Source organism: Corella eumyota, chromosome 1 (assembly GCF_963082875.1).
Source record: "Corella eumyota chromosome 1, kaCorEumy4.1, whole genome shotgun sequence".
Lineage (NCBI taxonomy): Eukaryota > Metazoa > Chordata > Ascidiacea > Phlebobranchia > Corellidae > Corella > Corella eumyota.
The window spans coordinates 17,803,007-17,821,779 of record NC_137490.1 but is presented as its reverse complement, the minus strand read 5'-3'; the positions used below and the strand labels follow the sequence as shown (position 1 = coordinate 17,821,779).

At 29.8% G+C, this 18,773-nt stretch overlaps 5 protein-coding genes across 7 annotated transcripts; 3 read left to right on the top strand and 2 right to left on the bottom strand.

The window, feature by feature from the left end:
- The first annotated feature begins 671 nt into the window (after positions 1-671).
- Positions 672-3,669, top strand: LOC145746696 (lysophosphatidic acid receptor 1-B-like). Its single transcript, XM_082564827.1, has 5 exons — positions 672-813; positions 898-1,070; positions 1,353-1,535; positions 1,909-2,514; positions 2,659-3,669. Exons 1-5 carry the CDS (start codon positions 754-756, stop codon positions 3,188-3,190), a joined length of 1,554 nt encoding a protein of 517 aa, XP_082420953.1. The 5' UTR covers positions 672-753; the 3' UTR covers positions 3,191-3,669.
- Positions 2,688-5,761, bottom strand: LOC145746712 (nucleoporin Nup37-like). The gene is made up of 7 exons (XM_082564828.1): positions 5,516-5,761; positions 5,271-5,404; positions 4,898-5,081; positions 4,496-4,697; positions 4,052-4,187; positions 3,858-3,981; positions 2,688-2,755 (listed from the first exon to the last, which is right to left on the bottom strand). The coding sequence occupies exons 1-6, from the start codon at positions 5,724-5,726 to the stop codon at positions 3,862-3,864; spliced, it is 987 nt and encodes a 328-aa protein (XP_082420954.1). The 5' UTR covers positions 5,727-5,761; the 3' UTR covers positions 2,688-2,755; positions 3,858-3,861.
- Positions 5,762-5,900: 139 nt separating this feature from the next.
- On the bottom strand, positions 5,901-8,516 carry LOC145763488 (tyrosine-protein kinase-like). 3 transcript variants are annotated; one of them, XM_082574945.1, is made up of 8 exons: positions 8,427-8,516; positions 7,940-8,040; positions 7,567-7,699; positions 7,384-7,481; positions 7,272-7,312; positions 7,082-7,182; positions 6,658-6,713; positions 5,901-6,527 (listed from the first exon to the last, which is right to left on the bottom strand). In XM_082574945.1, exons 3-8 carry the CDS (start codon positions 7,685-7,687, stop codon positions 6,306-6,308), a joined length of 639 nt encoding a protein of 212 aa, XP_082431071.1. In that variant the 5' UTR covers positions 7,688-7,699; positions 7,940-8,040; positions 8,427-8,516; the 3' UTR covers positions 5,901-6,305. The 3 variants fall into 3 exon arrangements, with proteins under 3 accessions (XP_082431071.1, XP_082431069.1, XP_082431070.1); XM_082574943.1 differs by lacking the exon at positions 8,427-8,516 and adding an exon at positions 8,253-8,400; XM_082574944.1 differs by lacking the exon at positions 8,427-8,516 and adding an exon at positions 8,253-8,400 and having other exon boundaries at positions 7,940-8,037.
- A 541-nt stretch (positions 8,517-9,057) lies between these two features.
- Positions 9,058-15,902, top strand: LOC145764032 (protein tyrosine phosphatase type IVA 1-like). The gene is made up of 9 exons (XM_082575599.1): positions 9,058-9,301; positions 9,416-9,533; positions 9,755-9,828; positions 10,636-10,785; positions 11,068-11,181; positions 13,482-13,574; positions 13,960-14,090; positions 14,200-14,274; positions 14,359-15,902. Exons 5-9 carry the CDS (start codon positions 11,077-11,079, stop codon positions 14,471-14,473), a joined length of 519 nt encoding a protein of 172 aa, XP_082431725.1. The 5' UTR covers positions 9,058-9,301; positions 9,416-9,533; positions 9,755-9,828; positions 10,636-10,785; positions 11,068-11,076; the 3' UTR covers positions 14,474-15,902.
- Positions 15,903-16,365: 463 nt separating this feature from the next.
- On the top strand, positions 16,366-18,773 carry LOC145753220 (DDB1- and CUL4-associated factor 10-like). Its single transcript, XM_082569620.1, has 7 exons — positions 16,366-16,652; positions 16,777-16,969; positions 17,098-17,216; positions 17,283-17,424; positions 17,496-17,632; positions 17,785-17,965; positions 18,032-18,773. The coding sequence occupies exons 1-7, from the start codon at positions 16,471-16,473 to the stop codon at positions 18,512-18,514; spliced, it is 1,437 nt and encodes a 478-aa protein (XP_082425746.1). The 5' UTR covers positions 16,366-16,470; the 3' UTR covers positions 18,515-18,773.

Below are 18,773 nucleotides of genomic sequence, written 5' to 3'. Positions count from 1 at the left end.
TTGTAGAAAAACGCGATTACCAATTGTATTTAGGATAGTTTCTGCAAAACGAGTCATTTTTGGCTTTTATAGTTTGTTATTTTTAAAGATTTAAAGCCTAAAAAATGATAGACAATGTAATAGTTTGGAAAAAATGTTTTTGAAAAAGCTGTAGACAATGCTTTATTGTAGTCATGCTATTAAACCATACATCAACTGCGGGCCTAATGTGTCATGTACAACATAAATTCACTACTGAAACTAAAACAATCGGCGTATGATTTATGTCCATAGTTTACATACAATTAAGAGCTAAACACCAGCTTAAAGCAAATAACGGAAGCCTATTCGACTGATCGAACAGTTATAGACAGTATAGACCATGTCGTTTCCTAATTATATAACTCATAAGGTACAACACAAGATATAAAAGGTAAAGATTTAAGGTAAATATTTAAATTAAGGCCATATGATAAATAAGCCAGTGACGTGACCAGAATATAAAGGATCCCGTTACAACAGGAAGAGACCAACGTTCTCTATCGCATTTTTGGTATAGGCTTAGTAGGAAACATATTTAGGCTGCCAAACATAAACTATATAGCCAGTATTAGCTCTAAGGATGTATTACAATACAATAAATATATATTTAAAAGCTTCTTTGTTAAGTTTATTTTATAATTGTTACTATTTAAGCACTTATAGGAATGGTTTTTAAAAGACACTTCGTTGTAATATGATTAAATTTTTATTGGATATAGCTAAGAAATAATTATGGATATTGTCGAAAATCTAACGGCATCAAGTTACTTTGATGTTGTCGGGCGAATCAATGTAAGTAAACTTGGTTTTTAAGAAATTAAATATTTTAATAAAAGTTGTTGCTAAAATAAAACTCAATTGTCGTTCTCACAAAAGGGTGTTGTTGTAAATGAAGAAGTTACAACGATGTTCAGTAATATATCAGTCGAAGAAGTGGGCATGAGAGTTACAACTCCGCTTGAAATAGCTACAGCTTTTGTGTCCATTTTTGCAATGTTTGTTAACCTTTGCGTGCTGCTAGTCATTTTTATTGGGCCAACGGCATTTAGGTATGTGGCAATATTGCTTATTTAATTTTAAAACAATTGTATTTTTTTAATGTGGCAATATTGCTTATGGAATTTTAAAACAATTGTATTTAAAAAAAATAAATTACAACTTGACGAATGTAAAATATCTTTGATGAGTTTGCACCATAACTTAAACAGTAACTCTATATAAGTTTTATCTCATAAAGTGATAAATAGACACTTTTTTTAAAGTGATAAATAGACACTTTTTATATAGTTTTAAAAATTGTTCACCATGGTTCAATTATTTTATTATTACAGAACACCGACTTTCCTGTTTATTAGTTGTCTGGCAACGGCAGACCTACTGACAGGTGCAACTGTGTTATTGGCGATTTTCCTTCCTGTACAAGATGGTGTTTGGGAGAGAATTGCATTAAAGGGAATATGTGTGGTTAGCTTTAGTGCTTCGGTCAATAACCTTATTCTGATAGCAGGAGATAGGTATAAAAGTTTATGGAACTTTAGGCTATTCACTAAAGGGGTCAATACTTTTCCAATAATTCGCATTATAACACAAATTTTACTATTGAAAAAGGCCATGCACTTTTAGGCTACAACTGTTGTTTACACAAAGTGTCAAAACCAGTTTAAACTTACGTAATAACACATTAAAGAATGTAATAAATGCATAGTTAACGTAATTTTAAACTTAGTTCACTTGTAATAGGTCATGAGTGATTTGAAAATAACGTCACCTAGAGAGGATATCGTATGTAATATCCGCTTTGTCATGACTCCATTTTAAAAATTGTTTACATTAAAATTTAAATTTCTAGGTAACGTTATAAGAAAATAACCAATAAATGTATTACAGGTATCTGAAAATCCACGATGAATGTCGTTATAACAGGATTTTCACACGAAGAAATGCTGGGTTTTTGATGGCCCTAACGTGGATAATAGCGATTTGTGTATTTCTGCTAGCGCCATTACTTGGATGGTCATGTGCAGGTGGACTGTGTGAATGTCCTTCTGATTCAATGTGTAAATGTGCTACCGAATATTGTTCACAATCGTTTACGCCATTTACAAAGTCATACCTAATATTCGGAGTATCGTACTTCTACACAAGCCTACTTATTATGATTATCCTATACTCCGCATTATTTATCGCCGTCAGAGGGCGCGCTGGAGTTAGAAGTCGCAAGGGAAGCGTAGTCGGACCAGCAATAAGCAGAGGCCCTTTTGTAATGATACACAGACGACGTGAAATTCAACTTGCTAAAACCTTAGTCATTGTTATGACTGTGTTTTTCGTTTGCTGGCTTCCTGTTACAACTCTTTTTATCTATGATATAGCATGGGGACAACCTACGTTGATTAAGTGGTTTGATTACTGCTTGACATCGGCTGTGATTCACCCCTTAGTGAACCCGATTATTTATTCGCTGAGGCTACCACGTATGTGGAGAACTTTTAAGTAAGTAAAAAACATAATTTTGTGGTGTATATTTTAGTTTTGCTTAAAATTTTTTGCTTGGTGATCACGAATATCCATTAGTTTTGCTATAATCAGGTGACTCTCGACCTTAAATTTATTTTAAATTATTTTGCTATTTCTAAGGTATCTTGCGTATGCTTTTTGGCGGAGAATTTTCCACAAATCGAAGCGAGGAACTTCGTTGCGTTGCCCATCAACTTTATATGCTTCAGAAATAGGACTAAAAAGAAACAATAGCATAGTTACCTCCATCGCATCACAACCGAGTATTCGAAGGCGTTCAGACCTAGAACGAAAGTCAACATCGATATCTGTAAAAACGCGGGCATCTCGTATCGATGGATCGCCCGCAAGCGACTCTAGCGGCGAGGATCGAGTGTTTATTAGTGACGTCAAAACAGGACCTCGTCTTACACGGACTCATTCTACGAACGTGGCCTTACGTCGGGATTTACACAAAAATAAACCTACCGAGGCAAAAAAACGGCGTAATTCGCATAGGCACAACCGACCGAAACACGAAAGTCGGTTAAAAAGACGACCCAAATCTATGGCGGGGTCAGTAAGGTTATCAAACGGGGATGTAGTGGCAAAGGACACGGTTACAATATCTCTTCCATTTAATACAGAACAAAAAATGACATGGAATTATTAAACCATTTTTTTATACCTTATTAAATTGTCTCAAAATAAATGAACCTAACAAGGATTCATAACGTAAGAATAAAATTAATAGTTCGAATTTTTTTTAGTCGCAAAGCATGGTTAAATTTCGATGTGATAAAATTGGAAATTATTTTTCATACAATTTCAAACGTACTTTGACTTATGCCTTTCGTATAAAAAATTGACGAACTGTTTTTTATTTTAATTTTACATCTTAATGTTACATTTTTTCAAAGTAATCTTTTGTATATTTATATTTGTTGCCTATATATAGATAAAGGACAAAAATTTTTTTATTCTTGTTGTGTGCCATTATTTCTATGCTTATTTAATTTAATAAATCGTAACGTTTTTAACATTTTTTGAATGTAAGACTTTCTATGTAAAAACTACCTTTTGTTCTAATACTTACACGCCTAAAAAATTAAACATTTTCTTGTTTTTATGCAATACAATGCGATATTTAAACAGCGGATTTTTATTTAAAGTTGAAAAAATAAAAGTTAATAAAAAATTTGGCAGTGAAATTATACTTTATTAATTTTAACAAGAATGTAAATGAGTGGTGATCAAAAAAAATAATAAAAAATTAATTTTTTAATATTTGAATTTTTTACTGGAACGCTTTTAGTATTATATAAAAACAAGTAACTTACTATATTATACAGAGTTATCCAACACATGAAATTTAATTGAATTATTGCTGGCACAAGCACAAATTGGCAAACTCTGATGCCAACTTACCCCACTACCAACATTATTGGTTTCTTGAAGTAAAAGCTTAATAAAAACAAAAATTATAAATTTATATTTTTTTTGTTAAAATAAAAATAAACTGTGTTATAATTACCTTTCTGTAGCCCAAATTATGAACTTTAAGAGTGAATTTAGGTCTACCCTGAGTAAGAAAAATATCTTCATGAAATTTTGACCATTTAAAAGTGGTACAACCATCTGAATGTGCTTGTTTAGTCTCAGCAGAAAGCCTAAGTAATATAAATAACAAAACATGTAAAAGTAGCAAGATATAACTTAAGTAGCAAAAAACTTACACTTAAGTTATCATTAACAGTCTATAAATAATGTAAATAAATATCTAAATGATGTAAACAAATATCTAAATAATGTCAAGCAATTCCAAATGTAAAATAAACATGTAAATAAACGGGTAGCCTAGTCTACGTGACGGTAGCAAAAAAATTTCAAATAGATGCATTTCACAATGTTGTGCAATATATATGTGCATAGACATAGTCCCAAACAACAACAAAAAAACAAAGAATGTATTACAAACCCATATTTTGATGTGTCCCATAGAACATATTCATTTCCCACAGTTGCTCCTACTTTTAAGGCATTTAATGAACACCAATCTGCTGAAGTTAAGGTTCCACGATTACATTCCAAGCATAGAAAAGGTTGAATAGAGTTGTTTGTGTCATTGTTCACATCGTAGAATCGAATTCGACCACTTTGCTCCGATACCATTAACTTGCCTGCATTGCACATTTTGAAAAAATTAAAATTATCAATTTCTTTAAATGTAAATAATTATCTTAAAAAATTGGATGCAGAATTTGCGTAAACAAAAAACGCAACATCTTAATTTTAACATAATTAGTATGATTTCTAACTAACCCATTCCATAATTAAATAGCCATATACTGTATTGGGATAAAAACAACATATTCTATACCTGGGTCCAATATGTTCCAATTAACAGAGACTCCAGAATACAGAAGATTGATCACAAAAATCATTTCGCCACTCTCTACATCCCATATTCTACAACTATGATCATCACTGGTTGAAGCTAATTTTAATCCATCATTGGGATCAAATTGTAAGTCATTCACACATCTCTTATGGCCATCCAATATCTTAACCAAAATGGTAGTTTAAAATAAGCATAGTTAAAAAAATAAGATTAATTTCTTTTTTTAAATAAAATTTACAATTTAACTTAGAAATTGGTGGTGTAGGTATTATCATTGAAAAAATAGTATTGAGCTTAATATGATTAGGTGTATATTTAAGTATGCTTAAACATCAACTAATACAGAACTGACCATAACATTTTTTTCTTCTTTAAAGTCAGTTGTAAAAATAAAGATTTTCCCATTTTGTAACCCCGCTGCTATTTTTGCACATCTTGGTAAATATTGCATTGTACTTTCAGGACTCCATGATATTGTTCTAATTTCTAACAACAAACATTTATAAAAACTTTTTAGATACGATGGTTTTTTAAAATTAATATAAAGCACAAGAAAAAAAAATTTTTTTTTTTTTGAATAGTTTAAAACATTTTTACCGTTTTGTGTAAATGAGATAAGATTTTCATGGGATGTCAAAAATTTTTGACTCGAGGTGGCCGGACCATCAGCAAATTTCACCGAACAAATATGTAAACCGTCTGTATTTGAGTAAGCCAACAAATTGGATGCAGTTTCGAAAGGACAAAATTCAACATTGCACAGAAATCCGGAAGTTTCAAATGAATTTAAATCTTTTTCAACTTTCATTTTTTTTAAAAACTGTTAATGCTAAAAAACCTAGAATATCTACAGAAATTGAAAAGTCATGGATAAAATACAACAAATGCAATACACAAGTGATTTAAAATTTATAGCAAGAATGGTCAATATTTTAAAAGAAAAAATGAGACTGTATGAAATATAAAAATGACAATAGCACACCATGTGTAAAACAACAAAAGCACAAATGATTGAAAAACACAAAAAAATAAAAAGTGAAGAAAAAATAAAAAATAGTTTTTGGTTTTTATTGACACCATTTTAAAATATCATGATGACAAAATGGATATTATTACATTTGATGGCTGGTAAGTTTGGTATTTAATTAAACAAATTGCACATTATTGAAATAGTGATACATTTATTATTTTTACAAGAAAATTTTGTATTTGGCAATAGGTCATTTTGGCTTAGAATTAAAAAAAAAAGGAAATAGGAAAAAATTTGATTTAACAATTTTTGTACATTTATAGCTTTAAAACATAAAACGGCAAGTAAAATTCATAAAACTCTACCTACAAAATTGTTCAAGGGCAATATATGAAAACTAAAACACTTTTATAAATCTCAATCAGGAAAATGAACACAGTGTTCTGGAGTGGGAATGTTAGGATAAGCTTGCAACAACTTTCCCCTTAAAAGATGATTCTGACTGTTGACTAGTTCAACCAGATTGGGAAAGTTCGGTTGCCTACAATTTATTCCCTTTTTATCACATCTTGCGTCAGTATTTGAATGTATATGTAGCTGGGCATTGTACTGGGATGTGCTTGAAGAAATGGGGTTGCTCTTAAATTAAATATCTTTCATTTATTATTAACCAACATAATATATTTTATTTTATTTGTAGGCCTAATAAAAACTAAACTTCAAAAAACAATTATAAATTGTAGTTAACAATTTAAATATTGTTACTTACAAGAACTCGATAATGATTTACATCATTTCGCATTTTAACAGCAATAGAAAATGCTCCTAAAAATAAGGAAACAATAGGTTTAAAGTATGAGTCATTATTTGCACAGTGCATTTATATCTGCATTCAATGCCATTGTATATGTCGCCCACATAAACAAGTTTAATTGATATTATTATCTATTGAATATATATATATATAAATTACACAAAATAAGCTTTTTTGTACAAAATTGAAAAAAAAAAATCTTTACTTACTGGTTTTTTTCAGTAAAAGATAATTGTTAAGTAATGATATCTTTTTTCAATTTTGTATAAAAAAAGCTTATTTTGCAAAATTGATATACAATGGGCAATAATGGTAGTTATATCGTGTAATATCAGTCAAGAAAACAATTATAGATTGCTTTAATTTGAATTATATATACCTGGAACTTCTTCACTCAATCTTATAAGAAAAGTTCCTATATCTTGGTTTTTCAAAATATTTTCAGCATGCTCTTGGGACATTGTATGAAAAGAAAACCAACTAAATAAGAATATTAAAATAACAAATTTAAATTTTACAATACATTTATTAAAAATAATTATAATTGTTTGCAAAATAAGTCGAATTACCATTTGCCTTGTATAGAAGCATTTTCTGCCAGTCTTTTAATCTGAAAAAAAAATTCTCTATTATATATAAAAATTATGCTTGAGTATTTTTATCAAGATTTTTTAAGTTTACCTCTACAACAAAATCACACATTCCAGATTCTTTTCTTGTAAAACCTCCAAAGTGTTCGATTAAGGATTTAGAATTTCTTTTAAGCTTTGCTATTTTAACTGTAAAAACAACAAAAAGGTAATTATTAAAACAGTTTTTTGTTGTTAAGAAATGATAACTAATCAAAAAATCAGTTGATCGTACTTCTTTGTAATGGAGTAATAGTTAATCCACAAAGCAATGCTTTGAAGTACTTTCTAAAATGGTTTATTTGCATCTCAAAAGCTAATTCTGTCCTGAACAAAACTTTCCAAAAACTCTCCATAAAATGTGACCACTAATGCAGCAAAAACATTACATTTACAAATTTGTTACAAACATATTAATGCATTTAATATATAAATAAATACACATTTTAGTTTACATTTATGTGATAAGACATAGGGTTTTTCACCACACTGCCGATGTCGATTTTGTATATGCTTTCCTTTAAATATTAATAATTTTAGTTTTTAAATGATATAAAAAGATTTCCTATCTGTGTATTTAAATAGGCTATAATATTTTAATAAATTACTGGGATAGAATTTTCTCCATTCTGAGATTCACCCGGGTAATCTTTTTGGTACTGTTGTATAATATTGGACCACAATAATTCATTTTCATCATTAAGGTCTGCTAAAGTAAATGTTGGCATTATTATGGTTTAAAGTTTTTAATTATAATACTCATTAAAAACTATACATAGTAAAATATTGAAGCCTTGCATTTGCCAAACCAAATATTACTTAAAATTAAAAAAAAATTTAGCAATTAAAATTAGTTAAATACAAGTCAGAAATTAAATAGCAATTTTTAAAATATAACTAACAATTAAACATAAAACGTACCCATGTTTTACTTTAAATTATATTTTTGTTATATATATAATATTTTCTAAAAGGCTGGCATGTTTAATATTAATTTACTTTTGCACACATACTTTAAAACCAATTTGCATACACTGATACTGTGATACACATATACGATGTACAGATGTAAAAGGGAACAACATATTAAAATACCTTGTTTAGTTGATATAGTTCACTACGCACATGGGACAGCCCCATAACGTAGTTTTCGGTTCACTAAAAAAGCAAAATAAAATTACCAGGTATTAATTAGTGATTTAAAATATGTAGCAAATATGCTTGTTTAATAAAAATAAAAGAAAAACAATAAACAACAGAAAAATAAGATAAAAATTTTCACTGCATTTTAATATATATATAGAATGTTTAACTTAAAAAAATTGCCTACAAACTTATTAACCTTGTGATACATAAAATACATATTGTATCTCTTTTTTAATTTATATTATGTTAAAATTACTGTCAAATTAGAAAAATTAAATTAAAGTTTTAAAAATATTGCCGCATGTGGCAGTTTGCTGATAATTAAAATACTCCCATTGTTGCGACATAAACTAAAATTTCGTCGCGACAGTCTGGATCTGATGTTTGACTGTTACGTGAATATTTGCTTTCTATTTGCTTACTGTTAGCCCAACAGGTTTAGGTTGCCTAGTAATCTTGGTTTACTTGTGTTATGGTTTAAAGTAATGCTAATTTATGTAAATGATGTGTCAAGGATATTTAGAGCTGTTAGCTGTTATTATTTCAGACGAACAGACGAACCTAACTGCCTAAAGTCTGAAAGTCTGGTTTTAACTATTTTCTAGGGCTTAGTTTGTGGTTACTGCGTTTTATTTGTCTCATTGTTACTTTTATTTCTAGATTTAAACTAAAATATAGCCTAATCACTTTATATTTTTATTTGATTCAGAGAAAATAATTTATTTTCTATAATTTTAAGTTATTTAATTATTTTAAGTGGTCCTAATCAGGTCCCTAAAGCTGGAATTATTAATCATTTACAGATGTCCGTCAATCAATCACTGGTAGATAGAATTAAAAAAAAAATAAGCTTGAAATATTCCCAAATTTGATTTTGTAAATCATTAAATATACTAATAGCAAAACGATTTCTATTTTATTTTACATTTATTTTTTAGTTCAATACTGCAAAAGTTTTGACTGTTCTTCCACGAGCCGTGCAATATCTTGCTGAAATATTTTGTGCCCGCTGTGTAGCACAGCACGCACCTTGAAGGAAATTTATTTTAACAACAAGTAAATTTTTATTATTAAAAGTTTTAATTTAAAAATTATAATTTGTTTGTTATTCAAAAACTCTGAAATAAATAGTTATATAAATATATAATGCCACCAAGTATTTAATAAGATTTAGATGTTTTTGACATAAAGTATCATAGGGCCCTTTAAATATTCCACTTTTATTTAAAGAAGAATTTATTTTAATATAAAAGTAAATATTACTTAATTTATTTAAGGTCGTACAAGGCACTCTGGCAACAAATTTGTTACTTTTTGTGCATGAAATATTTTGTTTGCAATTAGGCACTGTGTAAGTATTTTATTTTATTGGTTTAATGTTTCAGGGCAATACTAAAAATTATAAATCATTATTTTCTTATCACCTGTTAGTATAAAATTTAACTGGTTTTTAATTAAGGGCGTTTATAAATGTTTACTATTTATATATATAATGATACTAGTGATTTATAAATGTCAGAATTATGTCATCAGATTGAATTAGCTTTTTTATTATGGTTAACGTTACATAACCTACACCTACTTTTTCAAAACAAACACAGAGCAGTTTAAAAAGAAAATATGATTGACAGGTGTTGAGATTTATGCATTACAGCGCATACAGTTATTGGGTATTGTTTATCTATTATTCTACTAAAGCAATAGAGATATGACATCTTAGTTGTAAAACATGTATTGTAGTACTAGCCTTAACATGTATCTAAAAAAATTATCACAAGAAGACAGACAGAAAATATTTGTATAAAAAATGAATAGGCTATTCAACTGTTAAGAGTGTTGGGTTAATGATAAGGTCAGCCTGGTTATAAAGGATAGATTGTAATTATTTGAATACAGGGTCAGTAAACATTTAGTAACAAAGTTCTCTATGCCACTTTTAAATGAAGAATAAAACATGCATTATGGTATTTATACAGCTTTATTCAGAATAAATAATAATTAGGCTAAAAAAATAGCCATTACTATTGCCCTGTATATGACCTTTAATATTATGAAACCTTTTACACTTTGACTGTCTTTTAACAATCGTGTTTGGATTATAGATATCATAAGGCTAGTTAGTACATTTTAAATTTACAGTTTGGGTTTTATTTTTTAGATTCACTGATGGGGTGAAATTATTATTTATTTTGTGTATTTGTGGTGTTGTTACTGCAACAACAACACTACACTCTAACTTATTACAAGAACAAAAATCTTCTACCTCGCATTAATTATTTGCACATCAAAATTCTGTACTCTAAGAGAGGTATGTATATAAAATTCTTTTGAAGTATGTGTTACTTAAGATTGAAGTAAATTTTATTGATTTTACAATGTTTATTACTTCTACATTGTGTGCTGTGAATATAACATGATTTTAATGGTAATTTATAGCTTAATACTAAAAAGTAGTTAGTAACTCTGTTCTTTACACATTTTAACAGACCATTATAAATTTATAACAGACATCCTTTATTTTTAAATTTCTAACTTTATTTTATGTTTGAAATTTCCTTAACTTAAGAATTTTCTTGTTTATTTACCCAAGAAAAAAACAATGGCAAGAATGAATAGACCCGCACCAGTTGAGGTCAGATACAAAACCATGAGATTTCTCATCACTCACAACCCAACTGATACCACTATGGAAAAATTTTTAGAGGTAAAATTACAAAAAAAATCAAACTCTTTATCATTAAGTTGTTATCGTATTAAGTTAAGCTTTTAAACTTTGCTGGGTCAATGCATTAAATTAAGACTATTGAACTTGCTAACAAGCCCAACCCAAGTATTTTAGGAATGTTAAAAAACAAATAAGTTGTAATGTAGATCTTTCACTTTTGTGTTTAACTGTCTTACCCACATTTTCAATTATGCCAACATTCAAAATTGCTTGAAATCAAGTTGCAATAGCTACTGATTTTATTTACACATTTTATTTAATTGAGTAGGCCTGTTTATTACCAATTTATATTAAAAATGCAATCACAATTCTAAACCCAATCCACAGTGTGGTATAGTTATAAATAAAACAGGCGTCGTATAGGCTGTTTATAGAGTACTTGTTTGTTCTTGTGTTTACGGCTAGCGTAGAATGGCATTGTTGTTTTCAACAGCGATGTTTAAATATAGTAAAGATCATTATGAGCGTATTTCTGATCTATAATTGGCACAAATTCGATAGCAAGTACGGTTTGATTGCTGCAGAGCTCGTCTCGTGGGGGTTTAAAAACTCAATTAGCCTCGCGTAAGCGAGCTGTTTATGGAGGTTTACGTGTTTTAACACACCTCATATCACTTAAAATTAGATATTCAGGATGTAAACAAATATATGTCTGACACTTGGTTTTAAGGAAGTAGGCAAAATTTGGTGTGAAGGCATTATTGTCAATATATAAAAGGTCCCGTTTTATGTTTTTGCTTATTTTATTGTTAGGCCAACTCATTGTATTTTTTGGTTTAATTGTTACCCTTTCTTATTACCTGGCACTTTACCTCGAAAATATTTTTGTTATTTAATCACGCGCCGCACAGACAGCCTATTAAAATTGCGCAATCTACTAGCAATAAATAGTGGTGTCGTTGGACGCAATAAAACATGTACGAAGCATAGGTCAAAAAGCAGTGTATTACCAATATGACAAAATAAAACACATAAATACGCTGTAAACATCTATTAATTTTATTCTATTTAACATACCTGATAAACGAAAGCTTTGTGTAAAATCGATCTTGAGTAATAGCGAAAGTATGTTCTTTATTAATTAGTAACAGATACGCATTTAAATGTAACCAAATATGCTTAATACCGTAATGTGTATTGTGACAAGCTTTTTTAGGAAGATTGTGTCATGCTTTATATAAACAATGCGAATGACGAGTACACACATAATGCCTACGCTTATATTTGCTCATGTACAATAAATATGCACCTTTTGTTACACGCTTAGAATGCTAATGTGTTGTAAAAAAATAAAACTGTCAAAAGATATGACGTCATAATAAAATTAAGGGGGTCTCGTATACGTCACAATTTTGGTTTGTTTTTAAAAAAAATATTGTTTATTGTTTACGAAACTATTTTTGCTATTCGTTCTATTTTATTATAAAGGGAGTACAAAGGGCATTCCGATGTCTACATTTTTTGACTATTTTTACACTCAGTTGGTCCTTGGTAAATGGGTCTGTGTTTGTCGTGTGTATTTAACCTAACACTTGTACTCCGTGCCAATGACGTTAATTTCGTGTTAAATGTGGTCAAGAATCAATAACACAATGTCACCGGTTATGCTGTTTTAGACAGGGTGCTGATAATCGACGAGTGTATTTGTCACCAGATCACGTGATGTTTTCCACGTCACGTGACGCTTGTCTTATCGGTCACGTGATGTTTTCCAGTGTGCACTAAGTAATTTGGTCTACAGGGAGTAAAGGTGTTCTTTGCTAAACGACCTCTAATTTAAGCTAGCAAATCTCGTTTTAATTGCGCAATTAGGCTTCAAGTCTAAATGGCATTTACCCTAATTGTGGAGCTTATTTTTCAAAGGCTTAAAATTAAATTTACTAAATGTATCATAAGCTATTGAAAAAGCAAATGATCATATATTTGTTGTTTTTAATTTGTTTATTTTTTTTTTATTTCTAAACTTGTCCTTTGTAATTTTGTATATAAAAATTGACTTAACATCTTAATTCAATGTTTAACTTTTATTTATTAATGGCTTGTTTAATATAGGCAACTTGTTTAACAGCTTCCGTTTTCTGCCATTATAACATGTTCGTTTAACTAAGTACGTCAATATCTATTGACATTAGAGTCATGTTATAATGTGGTTAGACACTGTCAACATTACTAATAAGTTAAATGTGTTCTTGATATTCTTTTTAATATTTTTAATATTTTTAGATATTTTTTTATGAATAAAAATGATAGCATAATTAAATATTAAATTTTTTTTATAGATATTAAATCATTATGGAGCTGATACAGTGGTAAGAGTATGCGAATCTACTTACGATAAGCAGAAGCTAACTGCTCAAGGAATTCAAGTTTATGTAAGCTAAATTAAATAAAATATGTAGAATATTTTTAGTTCAAATTTATACAAAAATTTATTTTTTTTGGTTTAAAAAAAAAAATAATAAACATCAATAATGTTAACGACAGAAAATCGATAATTCATTTCCGGGTGTTAGTTTTTATTGGAGAAATAAAAAAAATCCACATAAAGCAAAATTTATATTAATAGCAAATAATGTTGGTTATTGAATTTCGTTGTAAAAACAATATCAGAGTATACCCCCTTGAATAAAATTCAAGAAGGCGTTTTCGGTATAATATTGCTGATCAATCACATTGTTTATCATAAATTTAACTGTACAGTTCGCAACCGAAACCAGTCAGTTCTAACCGGTTGAAACCAGTTTGTTAACGTTACAGGATTGGGCATTCGACGACGGTGCCGCACCACCGAAAGACGTGGTGGAAGAATGGTTAAAATTCTTGAAAACTCACACAAAACAAAGCCCTGAAACCTGCATTGCTGTCCATTGTGTGGCTGGACTAGGAAGGTAATACCATAATAAAAACTTAATTTTAAAATTTGTTTTATATTTTTTTAAAGTAATATTTTTAGACGTCGAACGGCTATAATTTATAACTTTAAGCACTTGTTTACAGGGCTCCAGTATTGGTTGCATTAGCGTTAATGGAAGGAGGAATGAAATACGAAGATGCTGTTGAGTTTATAAGAGGGTAGGCTCTTTTTTGTCAATGCCTTGTTTTGACTCCTAAGTATTCTTAGATTTTTATTTTTTTTAACTTTCTTTTTCTTTTTAGAAAGCGACGTGGTGCAATTAACGCTAAGCAATTGCAATATCTCCAAAAATATCGCCCAAAATATTGCCTCCGCATCAGAGAGAACGGACTTGCGTCCGGATGTTGCATCCAGTAACCTCTTCCACCTCTTAACAAACTCTTTTATCATCACCTGAGCTTCCAACTCGACTTCACGAACAGTTTTCGTTGGTCATTATTGTTATACACGAATGTTAAGCAGCTAGCGCTGAAAAAAATTCTGCTATATATATAGTAAGCGTCGTTTCTGTAAATTACAATTAAAACTTTAAATATGTATGTGTACTGATTTAAATACACCAACGTTAAATGCTCCATTTTGTATGAGAATTAAGTAAAGCATTGGGTTTATATTATTTGAAACTTTATTTACCGTTTTACTCACACCGCAGTTGTTTATAACGTGTTATTTTTCAATTGCAAACAACGTAGATGTTTTTAATTGTCATTCAATCGCATTGTGTAACCTGTTTCACCATACGTAGCAAGCTACCAACTCATTCTTTAATCCCTTACTTAAATCTTATGCGTTTTCATCGATTTTTTTGCGAAAATCTAACGTCTTATTTTGTGGATTTATATTTGTTTATTACGAAATTCTTTTTTTTGTGCTGACTGGCGGTATTGAAATACTCTAAAAGACGGAAACGTCTGGTTGTGAATAATTGTTTGCAGTTTAAATAATTGATGGTGATGTCTATGTTTGTAAACAACATGCAACCGGTTAGTTGACATTTTAAGTCATGTTAACCTTGAGTAATATATTATTTTTGTTGTAAGGTAATGAGGGGTTATTGTTTTCGTTAGTGACATGTTTGCAATTGTTACCTTTTTTTTATTAAATTTTTTAAAAAGTGTCCCATTCTAATGGATGGTTCCTTTTTAAAAATATTGAAAAATCAATTTTGGTCGTTGATAATTCCCAGAAAATAAAAATATTTAAAAATTTTCAATGTAATCCTCGGTTCTTTTAAAATGGTATAAATGTTTTTGCTCTGATATTTTTGCCTTTTCAGTATTTTTACTGTCGTTTACATTTCTTTCATTATTTTATTGTTTTAATTGTTTTTTTACTAAACTTTTGTTCACTATTACTACTTTATGTAAAATACTTCCAACTCAAAGTTTTGTTTATTGCTTCACAATCTGGAAGTGTATTATGAGGTTTTCTTTATTTCCTAATGCCCTTGTCAATTTTACTTTAAAACAATCTGAAACAATATTTTTATTTGGTGGTACTGATGTTATGACTGTTGCAGTAGTCACAACAGTTGTATGATGTTCCACGTTATATTTTGGTGTACATTAATGAGGTTGAGTTGGCTTGTTATGTATTCGTACTGCATAAAACTTATTTTAATGATGCTTTCGTTGTTGACATCTGTTTCTCTTTTGCGTGGCTGGCATGACTTTCTTTGTTTTTTTTTTTGGAAGGTACGCCCTCTCGAATTTTAAAGTGAATTGTTTGTTGGTAATTCTACTTTATAACGCAGCCACATGATTTTTTGCACCTCCTTGCTGCCTATGGTGTTCGCACTGCTGCGTATGTGGATTGTGTGTTAGATTAAAAGAACCAAAATGTCAACTTTTGTTGTTTTTTTGAAGGGAGCTGCTTTTAAAATAAAGAGTCGTTTAGTTTTTCGAAAACAAAGTAAAAACTAGCCAATGTTCTGTTTTTTTTATATCATATCAAGTTGAGAGGGATATATTTTTATTTAAAAATATGTGCCGTTGGTACGTGTTTAAGCAACTTGTTAGCGTCAGGCTCAAGTTATTAAGTGCGACTTTGTCGCGGTTTAAACTCTAAACCTTTTGTAGTTTTGTTAATTTGTTACATGTTAGAGATAGTCCACTAAATACTTGCGTGACCAAATATTAAATCATGTAAATTAAGGGTTTTTTTGAGTGGCGGAGCGTATTCATGTGTGGGGACGAGTGAGGATAAAGAATCACAAGTGTTTTCTCTGAGACGTCACGTGATGTTTTTTTTTAATATTTCTGAAACACGTGCTGTGTTTCAAGTTGTTTTTGTGTAAAAACCTAAAGAAAGGTTGTAAGTTATTCAGTGCGAGAAAATACTTGTAGTTATGTAAAATGTCTGTTTATAGTTGGGTTAACCAGCGCTCAATTGGACTTCACCCCAAAACTTGCAGGAAAACAAATTTTTCCTCTGTTCAATGTCATTTATGGAAAAGTTTGTACAGAAAAAGACCAAACCACGTTCAGCCTAACGCTGGACATAATGGGGTGTTTGGACTAAAATATTCACCTGATGGGTAGGTAAATGTTAAAAAACTAATAAACAGTTATTCCACGTACTTTTTCTACATTGACTTAGGCTCTAGCTAAAAAGCTTTAATAGATCTTCTATCCTGTTCTAAATTAAACATTGCATCATAGAAAATTAATTGTTGCTGCATGTGAGAAGGATGCAGTAGTTATGGTGGATCCAATCACGGGCAAAGTTGTTTATTGTCGGGAAAATGTGCACACAAAAAGATGTAATACCATCACTTTTATCGACGATCGGATCTTTTCAACTTGCTCTGATGATGGCAATATAGCGTTGTGGGATATACGAAACATGAAAGAAGTAAGCCAAAGCTTTAAAACCTTTATTGTCTGAGTCTTTTTTAATACTTTGTTTTTAGATCTTTAGTATCAAATGGGATAAAAAGTTTTATTCTTTTTAAAAAAATTAAAAAAAATTATCTTTTTTAGGAGGTTTTAATGATGAAAGGACATCACAGTTGGGTGAAAAATGTTGAATATGATAAATCTTCAAAAAAGATTGTGTCATCTGGTTTTGATGACCAGATTCTATTGTGGGATATTAACAAGTAATAACACTTATTAAAGAAGATTAAAAAAAAAAAATTAAAACTGTTTTGCGTCATTTTTTTTAGTCTTTTATCGAATGGAGAATGCAAACCTAGAAGAATTTTAAAATGTGCAAATTTAATGAGAATGAGATTGTCACCTGATGGAAACAGCATGTACATTAGTTCTGTACAAACTGCTGATCTTATTGCTATTCATAACCTTGATGTGAGTAAATTTATTCTGGTAAAGTTGTTTCTTAATGGAACCCAATTAAAAAGTGTTTTATATTTCAATAGTTATTGAATCTCGAAAATGACATTCATGAAATCCAGTTCAAAATGAATCACAGAGAAAACTCGATAAGTTTTAATAATCAAAGTAGGAATGTTGATTCTAAAGACAAATATGATCTTCAATCTCTCCCAATCACTAAGTATGATTATTGTTGTTTTTTAGATTTTAATATAAATATGTCAAGTTGTTAATTGCATTCAAATTTTCACGTCTGTTAACTTGATTTTTATACATTTAAAAAACAAAAACAGTCATACAACATTAAAAGCCAGTATCTTATTTTGTGTTCAGGAGAAATCATTTAGAGTTGTACTATGGTTACAAAGATGAAGAAGATAAAAATAATAAAATTTCCATTTTTTGCCGAGCGATTGATGTCCACCCTGAGAGTTTAGCTGTTGTCATACGTTACGATCGATTGGAATTATCAAGCAGACAAAGTCCTAGTGGGGAAACACACCACCTACGTGATGTATGTAACAATAAAGTTAAATCTATTAATATATTGAACCTAATTGATATTCTTATGCTTTTTCAGTACACAACTGTGCATAATACATGGTCATATTATAATGGAAAAAATTATGGTAACAATGCTTGGGAAGACACTAATTACAGCAACCCTTCTGATTTACCTTTACCCAGAGGGTTACCAACCAATATTGTGCTAGAAGATGGCCCAGAAAATAGCGAATACATTCAAGAAATATGTTTTTCTCCTTGTGGAAAGTTGATTGCATCACCATTTGGTTACGGTATACGAATAACATCATTTGACAGAAAGTTATCTGACTACAGAACACACATATCCTCACGCCTAAATGAAACTCACAACTGGGATGATACTGGTGATCAAGTGCTACCCAGTTATAATGATATAAATACCAAACCTTTGCATGATGTGGCTTATTGTTTTGGCCATCGAAGTATGGTGCTATCTGCTTGCTTTTCACCCACCCACATGCAAGTGGCAACTGGTTCTAAAGACGGACATATTGTTTTGTATGACACTGTTCTGTAAATAATATATTTGGTGTTTTAATATTTTCTTGTGTTGTCCTGCCTTTCTTTTCTTTGTTATTCTCCTACTGACTTTTTTGTTATAAAGATCTTACCATACATGTTACCTTATTATTTATTGTGTAGTTTTTGAAATTCAAATCAATGGAGTTTGTAGTTACTAAATTGTGCAATCCTGTTTTACCAAAGTCATTGTTTTTGTAAAAAAAATTTCTAGGAGTCCAATCAACTTTTTAAAATGTAAACTGCAAACTTTTTTT